The 19,960-nt window shown below is 40.2% G+C and overlaps 2 protein-coding genes across 4 annotated transcripts in view; one reads left to right on the plus strand and one right to left on the minus strand.

Annotated features, from left to right (window-relative positions):
* GPR155 (G protein-coupled receptor 155) overlaps positions 1-6,882 on the plus strand; it is a 444,365-nt gene extending 437,483 nt beyond the window's left edge. The window contains exons 16-17 of the transcript XR_014978918.1: positions 6,078-6,197; positions 6,334-6,882. The gene's annotated coding sequence lies outside the window, so the exon portion shown is untranslated. The remainder of the gene's footprint in view (positions 1-6,077; positions 6,198-6,333) is intronic.
* Positions 4,694-19,960, minus strand: part of SCRN3 (secernin 3) — a 146,554-nt gene continuing 131,287 nt past the window's right edge. For all 3 annotated transcript variants that reach the window (XM_085645262.1, XM_085645263.1, XM_085645264.1), the window contains exon 8: positions 4,694-6,607. In XM_085645262.1, coding sequence (XP_085501388.1) covers positions 6,452-6,607 — 156 coding nt within the window. In that variant the 3' untranslated portion in view covers positions 4,694-6,451. The remainder of the gene's footprint in view (positions 6,608-19,960) is intronic.

Below are 19,960 nucleotides of genomic sequence, written 5' to 3' on the forward strand. Positions count from 1 at the left end.
GTGCTAGAGGCACAACAATGGGAGTGCCCCAAGGACTTAGCCATATGCCTGTCTGAAAAGCGAGGTTTTCAGCAGAGATCTAGAACTCTTATATGAAGTCGAGGCTCCGATATTAGGAGGCATGTAATTCCAGAAGCCGGGGGCAAGCACGGAGAACCTGGATCCTAACCCCCATACCCTCTCCTCAGTCTCAACCTCTAATACATTTTGGAGCGCCAGCCTCAGGTTGTGCTTGGAGATATAGTTCAGAAATCTTGAAAGAAGGACGCTTGCCATACAGAGATTTGAAAATAATACACCTGGTTTTGACGAGGGCTCTCTGGACAACTAGAAGCCAGTTTAAATTTACCTGTAAGGGTCCAGTATGACAAAATCTGGGCTGGTGTCAAACCAATCTAGCTGCTTGGTTTTGAACAAGCTGAAGCCTTTGACTCAGACCCTTGGGAAGATCTAGATAGAGGGAATTTGAATGGTCAATTCGAGATATGACAAGGGCAATTATAATCTGGATGATGGCCTCAATGGAGAAAAATTAGAAAATAAAATATTAACAGATTTATAAAATACATAAAAAAGCAAAATTTAATGTGAAGGAATTTTAAATTGGAAGCTAAAAAATAAAGTTGCTATCCTTATCTCAATTAGTGAGTGCATTGTAAGTACAGCAAACGGATCTCGTATAGATGACTGGTGGCCTCAATTAAGCCACATCGGTATATCTGACTAAAAGAGAGCATGCATTAAGACACTGTGATATGCTAGAATTTCGCATATTTCTTCGTCTTTTAGAAATGAAACAATGTTGAAAGCTCCAACCTTATTAAAATGTGCATGTTTGCATTTTTTTGTTTACTAATTAAATAAAATATTTCCGTATTTGTTTGATGTGTAGTTATTTCTGTTATGCTTTGTTTTAAGGTACACGTAGTAGACATTTGTTATGTAGGGGTCCCCAGCTTTTAGTGCGGATTGGGGGGACTCAGCAGAAGTGAAATGGTTAAGAACTGTTGTAATATTCTAAAGGTGATGAGGCACAAAGCATATGAAATGGTCACCACAGACACCTTCTTAAGAGTTCTGCTTTAAGTAGATGTTATGATTTATTGAATACAAATACATAATGGCAACTGTGACGCTTATCTGATTAGGATGTTTATCAAAGTGGCATGTGCATAAATCACATGAATACATGTCGTGAATGTACCTGACAGAGATATATACATTCAAAAGCATAAATAAAATTAAATAATTTATGGTAAAACAATATCAAACCACTTTTATTTGTGTTTCCCTCACTCATAGTCATCTGTTAACCTGCCACTGATTTTCTGGTCTACTTTAATACCTGAAAATCACTCAGTTTGCAGTTTTCACTATATCAATTGTGACATCTAGCACGAAAGATAACTTTTGGACTAGACGTTAACCCATGCAACAATGAAGTTAGTCCATCCTTACCCCATTTCAGATTAACCTATTGTCGGTGCACCAGCATGACAACCAAGTTGTAAATATAAATTGTAAGTCCTTGGAAAAAAAATAAGGTACGCAACTGGTTTGCTGACCGTTCGCAACGAATGGGAAATATTAGCTGTAAAAATCAGTAGGGAAGATGAAGAAAACACTAATAATTTTGGTGGTTTGTAGAGGAAATTGACTGCCTAAAGAGGATGCAGAAAATATGGAAACTGCCCTCATTTACCAATGCTTAGACATTGTCATTTTGAAATAGCTATGTGACAGCGGTATGAAGGGAAAGCAAATAACCTGTGAGACCGATGGACCAAAAAAATAATAGACTGGCACTTCAAAAACAGCAATACTAGAATTCCATTGGATATGAGAAATTGGAGGGTCATTTACTAACTCTTCTGTTGCCATAGTTTGATGGTCCATTTATAATAAACCTCACTGTATTCTTATTATCTGAGAAATAATCCACTGCCCTAGTGGCTAGTTCCGCGGTGTTCAGATATCTCATATATAAGCAACTGCGCACGAAAAGTTGACTGCGCTGATAAAACACCTCAGTGAATGCCCGCAGGATCACATGAACAGGCTCGATTACATTAAGAGGCTTACTATCTGTCTTTGATGAGGCGAGATCCCTATGCTCTACATTGTTTTTTTACCTGATCCTATTATTCCCCATTTTGGCCAGCCTTTGTTATCCCCATTCAATTCTGCTTTATTACAAATGTATTCGTCTGAGCCTCTATAAGCATAGGAGCACAGATCTTTTCATTTTAAATATGCGACATGGTTACAAATAGATTTCTGCACCTGGAAGATTTGACAAATGGAATATTTAAAAAGCTGTCTATACTTGTTTTAAAATGAATGGGGCATTTGGTGACAGAGAGGATGACTAGTTTGAGGAAACATGTGACTGGGCATGCATAGCTTAAGCAATCTGTTGCATTAACTAGTTTGACCTTTTAGAAATATGTTATGCCATTATTGACTAAAGTCTGTAATTTTGACTCAGATCTTGAACCATTTGGTTTCACATCTACATTAACACTTCCATTTTCATTTACTTCAGTGTGCGAATGCGAAAGTGTTTCAATTCAACCACTAATATTTCAGCAGAATGGTGTTCAGGAGTGCCTCAGTTTTGTGTTGAATATGGAATGTTAGCATTCTATTTGCTCACTAGACTGTATAGTTAAACAGCAGCATACCACTGGGGAATAAAGTGGCAGATAGCCGCTGTCAAAATTACAAGTATTACTCAGCACACCAGACTTTTTTCTGTACTCATTTTTGCTTTATAGAGTAATGTCTAAACCCCTCATTTTGGTCATTTCCTACATGTTCTTCTGTAGGAAATTATTTTATTTCTACACCTATTCCAGCTACAAGGTTTTTAGGTTAGGAGTGGCTCACGTGTGCCCTGAATATAGAATGTTAGTGCTGTAGTTGTTCATTAGACCTCTGGGATGAAACTGCAGTAGAAACCCAGGGAACCAACTATTGGTGTTGTTGCAAGGCCATTTTACGCAGCATGTCAGACTTTTTCTTCACATGGCTGAGATTTGTGAATGTATACACAGTGTTTTCTCATTTTAGCTTCTGAGCCATCAACTATAATCTCCAGGAGAAACTCATGAGAGAACACAGTTTGCTCTCAAAGATGTTTTAGCAATTCGCAAGAATGAAAATTTATCACAAGGTGAAATTACCCCAGAACTTACCGGAGTTCTTATCCTTAGTATGGGACCACAAAAACGCATTTATATTGTGAATGAAATGCGTTATGACCATTTCTATATGCTCCTTTTTGTGATCCTCAAAACCAGGCATTCATTGCTATGCTTTTCAATGAGACAAAAATGTAAGTCCTATATCTAGCAGGTATGCTTCTTGTATCCGTCCACCTAAATAGTGCTCTGAAAAACACACCATCTAACAAATATTTTCTGAATCTCACCCCATATTTTAAGGGTTTGGTTTACAACAACCATATTATTCAAGGTTTAGGGCACTCCCAGACCGTTATTGACCTGAGTGGAGTAGGGCCAATGGCAAAGTTGCAGGTCGTCGGACTCCATTTTGATCAATAACTACCTGGGAATACCCTGCTCCTTGGATTGTATTGCTTAAGCAGGGCCTTCTTCTGTTCCAGACCTTGTAAGTAAATTACAGTAGGAGTTCACCTAGTCACACCAGAAGTGTTCTATATCATAGATTTCTTAATATTTTAGAACCCCCTTCTGCAGGTCTGCCTTTTATTGCTTTTCTATTAATCCGCATTACATTCTCTATGCATCATCTTTCTAGTTTGGAATGTAATGGCTCCAGTTTTGATATTCATTCTAACAATGCTAGTCAAACCCCAACCCTATATTCAGACAACTTTCACCTTCCTACTTTAAGTGAACTATGACTTGTTTTAGTTGATGCGCATTATTCATTACTAGGGCCCGCCATAACAGTTTGGAATCTTCAAACTTATGGAATTTCTTCAAACCTGCCCAAGCTCTCAGCTGCCGTAATCTACATGAGAAAAAGTGAATCTATACATCTTTCAGTTTCCTTTTACCTACCTTCAAATATATTTTTTGATATGTTCTCTCCTTCTGTTATTATGTCTAGCCACCTGCACTGCCTCCTACACACTTTGGTTTGCTGCAAACGTCAACCCGCCCCCCTCCCCCCCCTTTTTTCCACTCACCATGGTTCTTTCTCTTCCTGTGGCCGCCCCCCCCCTCCTTTCATTCTTATAGTGCTTCATCCAGTGGACCTGTTCACACCAGAGTCTACCCAAGCCTAGGGCTTTTCTCTACCAGAGGCCCAAATTTCATAAGAGGGTGAGCAGGCCTCCCAGCAGGGCTGCACTCACTTTGCCCGTTTATGACACCCAAAGTACGTCCCCGACGTCTTAGATTGTTCCAGTCACCACATGCCCATATTATATGCTCAAGTCGCCATTTGATTGGTGGCTGCTGGAAGGCTACTATTCAAATGGCTGTGAAATTGGTTTTTCCACAGCCAATTCTGCGGTAATGATTTAATGATGAAGCCTACATAGAGAAACAAAATGTTACGGTGGGTAAAACTCCATAACTACTTCGCAAACATAAGAAGTTAAAGAACAAAACAACTTTAAACGAGGTATGTGGATCGTTTACTGCTAGAGCCATCAAGGCAGGTATCAAAAAGATCAGAACATGGCACAAACTCGTTTGAGTTTAGTTTACAAAGGAAAGTTTATTTATTCTTAGTAAGTTGATCATGCTACATATGGGCTTTATTAAGCATTGTGCTGGATGTAAAATACATTCATTATGTACAGTATGAATTATTCACAACAAAATATACTTTGAAGAAAAATAAACCAGTAAATTTGGATGAATAAAAAAAACAATAAATAGAATTAAAGTATCTTCCAAGGCTGTTTTTAAAGGCAAATGTGAGCTAGAAACCTGTAACACAGCTCGTCTTTTAGTGGTACCATAAACACCATCTTCAGTGCTAAAGTTTATACATTTTTATTGAACTTTGCCGTGCAAAGCATTTGGCACGTTTTATTCTGATACACTCATTATTGAAACTGCTTGCAAAACACCATTCAGATACATATGTCCGAACTAAAACTGGCAATCGTGCAATTAAAGGGCAACTTGAAAGCCGTGGCGACTAGGAACTGCTTTCCACTTCAGCTGTAGTGTTTTAATTTTGATTTGCAACAGAATTCAAATATATTTATGTGAAAACTTAGCCAGGCAAGTTGCGAAGTGGCAAAAAGTCCGATAAAATGTGTGTTGCTTTCAGGCACACACTACATCGTAACATCTTGAACTGTTTACACCAGGGCCAATTCTCCTATTCGACCAAATACGATTGGTTTGTTCTTTTTCATACCAAACAAATCTGGATTTGCATTGTGCTTCACTTTGTCCTTCTTCTTTCTAGGTAGCTGCTAACCTATTTGAACGCACACTGTTGCATGCATCAGATCTCATGCTTTAACAATGTAGTTTTAACATATATTTTAAGTTAATTGTATACAATATATTTCTGATTACTGCACGTTAGCCAACTTTGGTTTCTTGCTGATTTGAAAAACTGCTGTTAAAACACGAAAATTAAATGTTTGTCTTTAAAAAAATTAGATGTCTGTTAATATCCAGTGAGGAAACAGCAGGCATCCAAAGTAATTAGAAAATACTATGGTTAAAAGTTCGTATTTAAAAACAAGAACGCCAGAGCTTATCTACCACAGTAAACTCACACATAAGAATGTCAAGAACAGGTGTCCTACACAAAACATCGCTACACAATTATGACATTCTTTGCTGAATTAAAGAATATACGCCATTGTGCATTTTGTCCTAATCCCCACCATCATTTTGAACGATGTTATTCGTTCAGTCAGTTTAAAAAGATTCTCCAAGCTAGGACAACATGTCTGTGCCATTATTTCAAATCTCTGCTGTATGAAAGGAGACGTTTTATAGATACATGGTACAACTTTACCTTAAACATTGTTGTGAACAGTGTGCTTATATGAACGGGTACATCTGTCTTGGGTAACAAATAAGACATTTTCATAACAAAGTTGTGCTTTTTAGGTGCAGCCGTGGGCCCGTGGTTACTGCTTGTGAGTTATCTGTTATATAGGACATCGTACATTCAATCAGATGTTTAAGATATGCAGCATATGAATTTGTGAGCACGTCTTCGTCAAACAGGTATGTGGCAACCAACATGCACATATATACTTAATCCACAAAATACATTGCAGATTTCTCATGCACAATTTAGTGTTGCTCAAATACAAACGATCATGCTTTCTTAATAACACAAGCTTTTTTTCCCTTTACATAGATATTTGAGCGGTATCACACACTGTGCTTTTCTGATTACTGAGAAGCAGATGTGGGAAATATTGCAAGACACTGAATACCTGCATTCTCGAAAAACCTCAGTTGCTAGTTTTGTAATATTACTTGTAAGCTTTGATTTCCTCTTCCACGCTGCTGGGAAAAAGATCGGCGAACTCCGAGCCATCAAAAGACGAATTCTGTATGATCGTGTCCATTTTTTCCAGTTTTTCTTTCTCCAAGGCCTTTATGTGCTGTAAAACCTCCGTTTCTTTTTTCTGTAGGGCAGCATTTTGAAACCGTTGGGGAAAAAAAGAATTTCGAATGAGCATGTTAGCAGTCTGTTCGATCACTACTTCCACCTCTATAATTACAATAATCAATGTGGTGAAGGCAGGATTTTTAGAAAACGTTTCATAAGACTGCCTCCAACCACATTACGTCCTCAACCTGATGTTCAGTACAAATCTATCACCAACATGTTTTTCTTCAGAGAAAATAAATTAACAGCAAGTGTGTAAAATAAAATAAAATACTTTTTTATCAAGTGAAATATTTTGTGTGACTGCTTCAGTGATCATAGCTCAAAGTATTGGAGGTAAAGAATGGCAATGCAAGTCCCACTGTAGACACAAGACAGATTCCATGTATATTGTAAGAGGGGAGAAGCCTGAAGGACATAAGCAGGGCACTACACACTGAGCAAGGACTTCAGACACATTTATTCTGTGGTTTTTATAGGGAAGAGCGAGGGAAAATTCATTCTCCAAATTATAAAACGATTTAACTTTAGGCAATGCCGACCCGCACTGTACGTTCTGAAGAAACTTTGTGACCCTTTTATATGTTTTTCGATAGCTTTCTTTTTATGGGCTTGTCTAAAGAAGAGAATATTTTGAGGCTTTAACATTTCGTAGGGTGATTAAGAAGAAAACAAGCTGAATAACATAGACTGGCTTTAGTTAAGGGTTGCCGGATTCTGTTTTGCTTTTATCCCATTTTTTACCGTCTTTGTCATTAAGAATCTCAGTACTGTATCGCATAAAGTGTCTCGGCGCAAGGCTTGCCTATGAATTTTGACACAGTGATTACTTTTAATGTGTTTTGTACTTTTATTTTCTGTATTTTAAATGGATCGAATAAAGAGATGATGACTTCAGATACTAATCCTTCATCTGCCCAGAGTTGCATCAGACCTCAGACCTAACTTTCCACACAAACATTAACAAAACCTAGGATGACACGAAGGCAAGCGCCCTTCAATTTCACGTTCAAAATCTGGCCTATTCTTATACTACTGCTATGGTCAACAAACAAATCTCAAAGCGAATTAGGGGCACGCCCAAGGCATGAATCATGCACCAATTCCATCCAGCGCAGTTTATTAATAAACATGCGCTAGACAACAAAAATCTCACAGCGCATCACAGTAACCTCTAGACAGCTTTGTACAGGTCAAGACTGTAAGTGGATTTATCACATTGCATGACCACTGGCACACAGCCTTACAGCCTGACTGTAAATTAATACAGGAGTTTGAAAGTAAACCCTCAACGCCTGAAGCATGACTGGACACTAGCAGAATACATACAAAATAAATCCGCTGACAGGCCAACATTTGGCAGTGCAGCACTTACAACCAGATAAAATACAGATCGACCATAAACTCAATCCAAGCTTTTTCGATCCTTTCTTCTCCTTGCTGTCGTCTGCCTGCGCAAACTGCACTTTATTACTACCACAGTGTCAGGTGTGGCAAGATTTCATATAATGATAACGAATGTTATATCTAAGACCTGATTGCATGTAAACGTGACCACATTTAACATTATACACAGTCTGGTTGTTGAGGGGAGAAGCTGAAGGGCTGAAAAAAGACTGTTGATCTGATGTCAACGTAAGATATGCAGGGAGATAATACATGACTTGGCATAATAAAGTGTAGTGACTTAATACCGCCACTTGGGCTGGATGGGCGAAACCATTATAGACGCACTGAGTAGTGAAGACTAATATTTTAGGGAAGGGTGATGAAATATGTCCAGGGCTTTCCTGACTTTTGCCCTAATTGTTCATATTATCTGCTGAGTTCTTTATATTAACTGGGATCATTGTAATACACTCTTTAAGTAAGCAGGCATGGCATAATAAATAATCATATTATTGTGAGATACCAACCACTGTGTATGTTTAATGATTAGGGCTGCACTTCATCATCAGCTGCAAGGACTGTCCGCCTCCTAACACTCCCAGTTTTACACGTATAACGTGTTCTTGCCCCATTTTTATTTTGTCTGTATATTAACGACCTAGAGAGACACATTAAAAAGGGGATTGCGGACGCTCCTCAGATAGGCTGCAGGTTGTTACCGGTGTTATTATATGCAGACGATTGTGTTTTAATGTCCAGAATTGGGGTGGGGTTGCAAAGGCTTTTAACTAGTTTTAATAATTTTATGGATGACCTTGGCCTGAAGACAAATGTAGCGAAATCCCATATTATGATGGGTAAATCCCCCGCAATTTTAAAGATGTGTTTTATAAACAAAGAGAAGTTGCTTTATGTGCCCACCTTTTCTTATTTAGGAATTCTTTTTGATTCAAAATATATTTGGTCCCACTTAGTAGAGGCAAGGACCAGGGGTTTTAATCAAAACCTGGAGACAATTTTCAGGTTTACAAAAAAGCTAGGCTCTCGAACCATCAAGGTAATGACAGAAATGTATGAAGCAACCACACGTGCGCTGTTACCCTGTATGGTGCCGGAGGCTGGGGCTTTTGTAATGTTGAATGCCTCCAGAGAGCTGAGAATACGTTTTTGAATCGTTAGCTGAGCGTTCCAAGACATACTGCAGTCACTATTCGTCACAGCGAACGTTGTGTGATTCCCCTGTCCTTTCGTATACATTTAGCTCCTTTGTTATTGTGGCGTAATATCTGGGTAAAGGAAGAAACAGCTTTGAATCGTGCTATTATTACAGATTGTTTAAAATTGGAGTGGGCGAGTAAAATTCCATGGATCTCTTATGTTAAAACTCAATTGGAGACCCTGGGACTGTTGGATTGTTTCGACAACCCTGGAAATATTGCCAAAACATCAAGAGCAAAACTGAAAGAAAATTTTATATTAAACAAAGACGTGCTTTTTTAAAACCACTTTTAAAATACCTAAAATATAAGAAAATGTCGGGCTGCTTTGCATTATCTCCAGCTTTTAAAAGACAAAGGTATTTGCCTAATGGTTTATAAGGAAAATGCTACTTACCAGTATGCATCTGTTCTTGGCATGTAGAGCTGCAGATTCACACACTGTGCATAGATCGCCATCTGGTGTTGGGCCTGGATGTTTGCACTTTGTTGTTGTATTGGAATAAAACATATATTTCTTCCGGAGCTTCAAAATATTGTTGGAAAATGACTTTTTACGTATTTTTTTTTTCCCACAGCGATTAATGATGAAATTCGGACATGAAAAATGTTGCCGATATGTTTTATGTTTGTAGATGCTCCTTTATCTATGGAACTCTAATTTGATATTCGTATTTTATACATTTTTATTGTGTTCTATTAAGAAATGTGTTCTGTTTGTGATGCATTCTTTTATGGCTGGTTGCAGCCGAATAAAGATTTTCTGACTGACATAGTATAACATGCTAGAGGAGGAGTGAGCACACCCCGACACTACTCCTTTCCTCCAAAAAGGGCACACTTTGTTTTGGGGCTAAAGGATCTACCTGGTGTTACCCACATAATATTGCAGGTAAATCAACAGCAGTGCCCACTCCTATCCTTGCAGAGATGAATTTCATCAAGCACAGGACATTTTAGCTAAACCTTTTTCCTTACAAGCTGGGGTTAGCTCTGGCAGGTTATAGTCTCTTTACAGCAGGCAATTCTAACTAAGGACAGCGGTCTTCGGGCCCTGCGGAATACTGCGATCTCTCTCCTGTCGCCCCTCTGTTTAGAAGGCAATACTTTTCTCCACAGGGCTCTGAATCAACAGCCTAGGGCTACAGCCTCCTCATGCAGGACACAGTCTTCCTCCAAGAACACTCATCTGAGGCCATCTGATGTGGTTACATGAGCCCTGTTTTCAGTCTTCAATATCATTCAAAATCGTGTTGCATGTGCTTAAATGCTGACCCTATTGTAGCTACGGGGCAGAACTCCAACTCCTAAATACACTGCTTTATTGTGCCTCCCCAAGGGGAGGGTTTATGAACTATGTAGGAAGAGTGGTTTAGTCCTTATTTGCCAGGAGGAAGGACTAAAGCACTCGGAACTATGGGCAGTTGGAGAAATAGAGTGTATCTCACCTCACCGCAAACATTACTTGTATACATATAGACAATCATTCATTCATTCTCTGTCTGTCTCGCTCTCTCTCTCTCTCGTCTGAGCAGCACACAGAATGTTTCTTAAATTAAAGGTTAGAATACAGTTTCTGTTACCACTAGGGGCAAACAACTGCATGAGTATGTTCCCTTTTATAATGCTTTGGAGGGTTTACTTTCTGCATCCATCGCAAAGAAAGCGCAACGCTGCAGTGTGTAACAGAGTAAGTATGGTGCACAGATGTTGCAGGATAGTAAAGTCGGTGTAATTGAGCTGCCTAGCTGGCATATTGAATTGTATACCACTCCAAAAGCGCTGACTTTGCACACACCTGTTTAAAGTATTTTTAATAGAAATGGCAGTATTATAGTTTGGAAGAGAGAATCTCAAGTTAATAATTTAAAATATGTCAGCTTACATGTAATAGAAAATACACGTCTATTTAGACTCTGGGCCTGCAAAGACTTAAATACCGCCCGAGAAGAGTCTCGGGTAGAACCCAGAGCAACTGCAGAGCTAGTCGCAGATATCTCCAAGCTAAAAGTAGCCAAGGCCTCGGGTCCTGACAGTTTCCTGCACTCTTCTCTAAGCAACTAAGAGGAGTTTTGGCCCCAATCTTCGGTGACTTCTCAACTAGTTGGTAGCAAAGGGCAGGGCACCAGCACCATGCAAGAAACTACCACTTCAATAATCCCGAAGCGAGGGAAGGACCTGACACTCTGTAGCACCCACAGACATATCTTGCTTTTTAGATTGGACATTAAAATCTTTACAGGCATGTTACCACCCGCCTCGACAAGCTGACAATGACCACAGAGGCTTTATCGTGTGCACATAGGGAGAAGATATTATCAAGGCATTCCAGGTCATAAATAAGGTCTCACACACACAAACACAAAAAACTTTATCTAGGTCGCATTAGGCATAATAAGGGCTTTGAAGCATTAGCTGGCAATTTCTGGAGTGATATTTGAGTGGTTAGGTCTGAATCTCCAATACTAGCCGTGGGTGATGCAAGCTACCTGACGCCAGCTGCTAGGGTTAGGAAAAATGGCAAGTAGGTGTTGACATTTGACAGAGGACCAATAAGACTGAATCATGTCACCTCTGTTTTGTCCCAATGATGGCTTGTATAACTTGACTTAACAATATTTACAATGCATGCCTTTACCAATCAGCTATTACCACGCAATGCCTTTACAATGCAAGCCTTTAGCACGCAGATACCTTTACCACGCATGCCTTTACAACGCAAGGTAAGTATATATATGTAAGAGAAATCCTTGTAAAAAAAAAAAATATATATATTCCAAAGGAAGAACACGCACCACTTCAGTGCTGCGTAGTCAGGCCCACCAGACGTGCTTCAATAAAAGATGCTTTTATTCCAGGCAAGGTAAAATGTTTAAAGCATAACGCATTTCGGTTCCAGTAAATCTTAATCATATGCAGCTAAAAAGCAGTTCAGTTCAACCCTGTTTTTATAAATCAAGTTCAGACAGCGAAGAGGGACCAGGCGTCGTGCTTATTGCAACATTTGAAGTGGCAGTGGTGAAATTTCCAAATTTCTATACTAAATATAGCATTTTGACAGTGATTATTTTCATTTTTCTCTTTTCAGGATAATCCTTCGAAGTATAGTACTTTCAATTTTCCATTCCAGACTCCGTCAATATTATGCAAGTTACTATCCATTTCTCAGGACTACATTGCCCATAATGCACTGTTTGTGCTTCCTTGTCTTAAAACCCGGCCTTTCTTTTCGTGTTTTGTTTTTTACCTTGTAAATAGTCTCAAATTGCTTAATATTGCGCATTTCAGCGAAAGCTGCCATTTATAGCCAAAGTTATTGTTACTTGCCTTTCATCTGTAATATTATTCCACACGCTGTACAAGAGAACATTGGAAGCACTATACTTCGAAGGATTATCCTGAATAGAGAAATCAAAATAATCACTGTCAAAATGCAATATTTAGGAAAGAAATTCGGAAATTTCACCACTGCCACTTTAAATGTTGCAATAAGCACAACACCTGGTCCCTCTTCACTGTCTGACATTGATTTAAAACACAGGGTTGAACTGAAACTGCCTTTTAGCTGCATATGATTAAGGTTCGCTGGAACCGAAACGCGTTATGTTTTAAACATTTGACCTTGCCTGGAAGAAAAGCATCTTTTATCGAAGCACATCTGGTGGGCCTGATTACGCAGCTCTGAAGTGGTGCGTTTTCTTCCTTTGGAGTATATTTGGTTTTGACGCAGCCAGCCAGGCCCGACCCGCAAGGATGTGGCATTCCTAGCGTCACTGGCTTTTGGAGATATATATATATATAAAAAAAAAAAAATACATGTGTATGTTATCTACTGGCGGTCGCCAGTAGATAGTTATAGTTAGGACAGAGTTCCCATAGGAAATCTGAAAATTCGATTTTGAATAACTTTGGCGCGGGTTGACTTATCTTCGTGAAATTTTCAAAACTAATGGGGCGCTCCGCTCAGCTCCTACCCTGAAAGTCTCGGGGTGATTCGCCAAGCAGGGGCTGAGAAAAAACGGGGGGTCCCAAAACGCGTTTTCCCCATGCATTTTCCCATAGGACCTTTAGTCAAAGGTACAGCCCGAACGGCTGAACAGAATTACTTGAAATTAGGCAAAGAGGTAGTCCTGAGGTCAGGCATGTGCCTTTTGCATATATGGTGTCAATCTGTTCAGTAGTTCCTGAGAAAATTGCAGTTAAAAGTACCTAAATATCTATATGCGTGCACCGTGCGCGCACGTTGCGCGCACCAAATGTCCGCGAGCGTAATTCTGATTGGTGGTTAGATGTCAGTCAACATTCCAATCGGTCGAAATCAGGAAGTGTCGGACGCCATTTTGTGTGTGACAGTGAAAAAGAAAGGTCGAGAACGTGAAAAGGGGTCAGGGTAGAGAGTTCCTGACCCCCTAGCCTTTGTCAGGGGGTCCCTGAAGGACCCCGAAGGGTGAAAAAAACATTTTATTTTTTTTCAAAAAAATCGCGGGGTGCGCGCACCGTGAAGAACCCTTAAAAAAAATACATTTAAAACTGTTTATAGAAGATATTAACTATGCTGTTCAACTTTATCCAAACTAAAAAAAAAAAAAAAGAGCTGAGCCATTCCATATTACAGGCAATCTATAACTATATACATAGGTAGTTTATTGTAAAATAAATATATAAAAAATATATTATTACATACATAAATTAGCATTTAAAAAAACCTTACAAATTCACAAAAAAAAAACATAGGTTGCACACACGTTATAGTTAGGAATTAGCATTTAAAAAACCTTGCAAATTCACTGAAAAAACCATAGGTTTCACACATGTTATAGTTAGCTGGACATTTCACTCATAAAAAACCATTGAAATTCCCCTGTTATAGTTAGTTCAGCTAACTATAACTCGCGCGACCGCAATCCACTGCTGATGACGTCACATATTACATCACTGTATTCACTAAGATACTGTTAATAAGTAAGTTATACAATTAATTTTACAAAAAAAACCATCCATTAAGACACTTATTTACCCATTTATTCTTCCATTAACCTTTAGATATACATATATAAAAAATATTTATTTTTCAGAAAAACACATTCACTGGATGATGTCATCAGTGATGTAATTTGAGATGTCATGAGTGATGTCACTGGCCATGTCATGAGTGATGTAATATATGACTTCATCAGCAGTGGATTGCGGTCGCGCGAGTTATAGTTAGCTGAACTAACTATAACGGGGGAATTTCAATGTTTTTTTACGAGTGAAATGTCCAGCTAACTATAACATGTGTGAACCCTATGGTTTTTTCAGTGAATATATATATATTAAACTTTTTTAATTCAGGGAACACATTTTTTAATTACCTTTATAATCCCATACCCGTACCTAAAACCTAAATACACCCTTAACAACCGTAATCCCTAAAACACCCTTACCACCCAATACCCCAAACCCATACTCACCCCAAACCCTAAAAACACCCTTACCACCCAATAGCCCTACCCATCCCAAACCCTAAAAACACCCTTACCACTCTATACTCCTACCCACCTCCAACTCTAAAAACACCCTTATCACCAAATACTCCTCTACCACTACCCACCCCTAAACCCCCAAAAACACCCTTATCACCCAACACCCCATCCAACACCTAAACTTTAAAAATACCCTTACCACTCAATAGCCCTACCCAACCCTAATGACACCCTTCCAACCCTATACCCCTAGCCACTCCTAAATACTAAAAAATACCCTTACCACCTAATACCCCTACCCACCCCTAACCCTACAAACACCCTTACCACCTAATACTCTGACAAGACTGAGTTCTCTTTTTATGTATTAAATCCACCCCTTCATCAGTCTTTGGTGGCCATCGGAGTTGGGAGTTAACCCCAGTTCTGCTCCGGTGGTTAGAAACCTTGGTGTGTAATTTGACTCAGACCTGACCCTCGAGCCCCAGTTTGAGGCTTTACTCTCCACCTGTTTTTCACCCTGAGGTCTCTGAGAAGGATGCTGCATTTCATCCCAGTAGAACATCGCAAGATGATCATCCACGCTTTAATAACCTCTAGGTTGAACTATTCTAACAGTATGTACTTGGGCCTCTTAGCCCTTTTGCTTCAGCGCCTTCAAACCATTCAGAGCACTGCTGCCCAACTGATTTTGAAGATCCCGCTTCGAATCTCGGCGTCAGGCCATTTGCGTGCCCTCCACTGGCTTTTTGTCAACAAGAGACTCCTGTTTTAAGCTTTGATCCTGGCCTTTTGGCCCTACAACCACAGGGGCCCTCTTTATCTTAGGAGCCATTTCAAACCATATACACAGGAGGGATCCTTGAGATTCAACAATCTCAAACTTTTTCAAATCCCCTGTATTCACAGGGCCAGAAGAGGAGGCAAATCCTTTACCTTCTTGGCAACTAAGCTGTGGAATGCACTTCCTCTTAATTTGAGAAGCAGCCTGTCAAACTGTTTTTATAATGTCCTTAAAAACTCTTCCTTTCGATTCGCTTCTTTTCTGGGTGATCTTTCCTTCTCGTGCTGGGACGCCTCCTCGGAGGTAGCTGTGCGCTCTATAAATGGTATTGTATTGTAAAGGTATTGCGTTGTAATACCTGTTTTGTGAAGACTTTTTCCCAATATGATGTAGCTATTACTCAATCACACACGAAAGACAGAGAGAATAAATTAGGCCAGGTTTGGCAAAGACATCTTTAAAAAAAGGATGTATGCAGAGAACATAGTATTGCTCCGTTACCTATTACACTCTCTGCCCTCCATAATGGACAAATTGACTAAATAGAAAGAGGCTTTATTTCCAAATGCCAAAGGCTTTGAACTTGGCTATATACAGAGATCAATAAGAGGAAATGAGCTTCTGTTTCCTTGTGCACTGGGCATCTAGTTCCAGCAAGTGCCTATAGATACAACTCACTTCGTCCACTTCTGAAATGGTCTAGCTGAATTACATCCCAATGTTCAAAGCTTTAAACCTGCCATAAGGGGGCACTCTCTAGGTAACAGATATCAAAATGACCACACTATCCAATCATATTTATTTCATTTCTTTAGCAGTCCCCATTCTGATCCCCAAAAGCCAACAGATGGTAACAAACAATTAATGTGGAGTGCCAGATGACCTTTAACCTATGAATGGGCCATCCCAAATTTGAGCCAATTTTCAAAAAGGTACTTTTCTGGTCATATCGGAATGTACCTCCAGCGAAACACTGGTGCTTCATCGACCAAACAATCAAAAATAGCCATTGCGGATGGTCCTCTGGCTGGCTAGTTGGCAGAGCCCCAAGATGATATACAACGCTCCTATCATATGAGCCACATTGGGGTGTGGGACAAAATATGTGGTCAAACACTGACTTTGCAAAGCACCCTAAAGACAAATGGTTCACAATGTGGAGTGAGAGGAGCTGTATTACACTAGTTCATTCAGGGGAGTCTTTGAAGCTTTGACTCAACTAATGGATGAAGTTAACCTTCAGAGAAACAGTGGTGCCTGTCCTGCCTACTTGCAACAATGGGTAACCCTGCCCAAGATAACGGCTGGGACCCTTACTCAGATGGTTAGTACATTGGGACCACAGCAGACGTGATCTCAGGCATTTATAAATTATTGACTACAGGGAGTGGCGAAGGGTGAACATCACCTCCAAAACATTGAGCGAGACCTGGCATGGACTTCTCCGATGAGGACCTGGATGGGTCATAGGCAGGGAATCCCTTTTTGACTAACAATTAAAAGGAAAAACAGTGGCAAAAGATGTGTGTGAGATAATGAAAATCTGATTTTGCTGGAGAAAGCGCCAGGAAGAGGGCACTTTTATATATCCGAACTGATGATGCCCAAATCCATGGATAATCTGGGAGAAAGTGTTAAACATAATAGGTGAGATTTAGATTATAACACTGACTAGGATCCCAGAAGTTGTATAGCTGGGAATTCCTATTACGTCAGTATCTACTTTACATTTCACAAGAAGAAAACTTTTAGTTATAGCCCTTCTCACAGCAAAACATACTATTGCAACTAGTGGTTAATTTGTAAAACAAATAAGTGGTGGGGCTTTAGTCAAGAGGCAGCTTGTACCAGCTCATTTCTCCAGTTAGCGCCGCCTAAAACTGAACCAGCTTCTAACCATGAAAGTGGGGAGAGGATGTAGTGTAATGGCCAGAGCTGGCGACTTCGTAGCTGGGGAACCAGGTTCGAGTCTCGGCGTCGACTCAACATTCTGTGATTCTGGGAAAATCTCTAAATCTCAGTGTGCCTACTAAAAATGAATGTGTCCTTAACTGGTGCTCATTAAAAGTGCCAGTGTGGATTCTTAAGTGCTGGTGCTGAGCACCGGAAACCACTGGCTCAAATTAAGCACTGATTGCAACACACTAAGGCAAAGACTCCATACCCACGATCTGCAGGTTGGCTATCCAAGATCTTAGACATGCTAGTAATGAGAAAGGTTATGCTATCTGTAGGAAATTGGGTTACTAATTCAGGTGGGTGAAATCCAACTCAACGCAGCAGCCACCATTCTTGCCAGTGTGAAACACAAATCACTCTAGTCCTGGGTTGAAGAACCAGGTTTAGTCCTTCTCACTTGGGTAGCAAAGTAGCAATCCTTCTTGTAGCAGACCTGCACAGAAGTATTTTCGAGTCTTCCACAGGTGCAGAGGTGTACTGAAGAGTTGGGTCTGAGCGTCCAATGTTTATACTTGGTCCCAAGTTTGAAGTGGGAAAGGTTTCTAGACTCCTCCCCCTAGAGAGGAATCTGGAATTTCCTGCCACCCTGCCTAGCCCTAGCTTGTCAGGGGGCACAAAAGACTAGTGTGAAACCCTTTGTGAGTGTATGCTCAGGTACAGCCTTTCTGATGTGAAGTGTGGTAGGAGATAGCGTCTCTCCCCCCCAATCAAGTGATAGATGGGCCATCCTCCCAACACCTATTCCCCCTTTGCCTCACTGTCTGTGAGCAATACACTGAGACTGTCCGCTATACCTAGTCCTGTGACACGGGATGCAGGCTCCAAATGATTAGGAAAAGAAAATGCTAGCTTTCTAAAAGTTCAAAAGGAACAGATGATGGACGAAATGCTGAACAGATCAAACATTCACATCTACTTACAGGTCTGGGTTAAATCCATTGTCTTTTTTGCTCACCATTGCAGTTTGGACCCAGCCATATGCATACCAGTCTTGATACAATCCAGCCCGAACTGCCACGCCAGGTCCTCCCTAGACCAGAAACTAGTATCCTGGGATCGGTTTCGGGGTAGCACCCCTCATCAAATTTTGCAACTTGTATATGTATGTATATATGTATATATATATATCTGCTGGTATCTGTAGTAGACATATGTACTTACTACCATTCTTATGTGGGTTTAGAGTTAATCTGTTTCATATCTTTAATTTAATTCATGTACTTTGAAGTCCTTAGGTAATGCAACTGGTTCTATTGTAAAGCACTGTGAACTACAACTGTCAGTGGAGGTCCCTCCACCGGCAATCAAGGGGTAAAGAGAGGTTAGGACGTGTATACCTCCTCAAAATTAGAAATGTACTCCCACAATTGTATCCAGACACAACGGAGGTCTAGAAGGAATAAAACCCTACGTGGCGTACACCGCGATAAGCAGAAAGGAAGCAATTCCTTTTTGTTATTTAACCCTAACACACTCTATTGGTGTCATGCTTCATCATAGGGTTCACCCTGACTCCTAAAGATCAGGGTGGGCTCGACCATATTTCAGGGAGCTCTTAAGAGATGTAGGCCAGGAGGACTTAAAGATAAAAATCCTACTTCATTCCCCAGGTATCCCTTTTATTCTCGGGGACGTAGTGGGTATTAAAAAAGTAATAAAACACGTTTTTTTTTTGGAGTTATGGTCCTATGACCCCTAGTAATATGCCAACATGTTTCAGCCCAGAAAAACTGGCCTTATAGGTCCAGTTCTTTCATCAGGGCACAACAAGGAAAGTAATCCTAAAGCCTAAAGGCAAACTATGTTTGCTTTTAGGCTTTTTAGAAACCCTCTGAGAATGCAGGGATACGGCAGTCCATAGACGTGATGCACGCCGCGAGTAGCGATTGAAGGCACGACACTACAGTTCCCGAGATGCTAAGGGAATTGAGTAGTTGTTTATGATTTGGTACCGAAAACTATGGTTTCCATGGGGACCTGTAGTCCCTTCCAATACGCGCACAGGAAGTGACTGGGCTCACAGGCGCCCCGCCCTATTCACAAGCCCAGTGACTGGCTTGAAGACAGGAGGTTCCGTATATTTAAACTGGGGCTCCGAGCAAAGAAGTGCCAATGCCGAGATACACAGACACCAAATAGGTTGTTTATGGGGCAGGACCTTTGATGGAGTAAGTCCATTTCGATAGCATTCTGACAGACAAAGGTAGTACGTGTGCTGTGTATGTGGATTCTAACGCGGCAGTGTTCACTTGTCCCCCAAACAGCGTGTGACTACAAGGCTGCCCTCCTTACTGTGATCTGTGAGAAACACTTGTTCCACCCAATTTGGTTAAGGAATATGAGCATTCTTGGGCACGAGTGTGTTTGTTGGATTCACTCATACTCATCGAGAGTGGATGCGAGAATGTATAACTATTGGCACAGGTTTCTGTCGTTATACACAAGTGTATTCTAAACCAAGGATTGGACATGAGTGGGGATGTTGTGCATTAGAGGCTAAGGTAACGTGCACTGAGAATAAAATAAAGTGCGATTATTCACGCATACCGCCTACA

The sequence above is a fragment of the Triturus cristatus genome, chromosome 3_1, assembly GCF_964204655.1.
Source record: "Triturus cristatus chromosome 3_1, aTriCri1.1, whole genome shotgun sequence".
In the NCBI taxonomy this organism is placed as follows: Eukaryota; Metazoa; Chordata; class Amphibia; order Caudata; family Salamandridae; genus Triturus; species Triturus cristatus.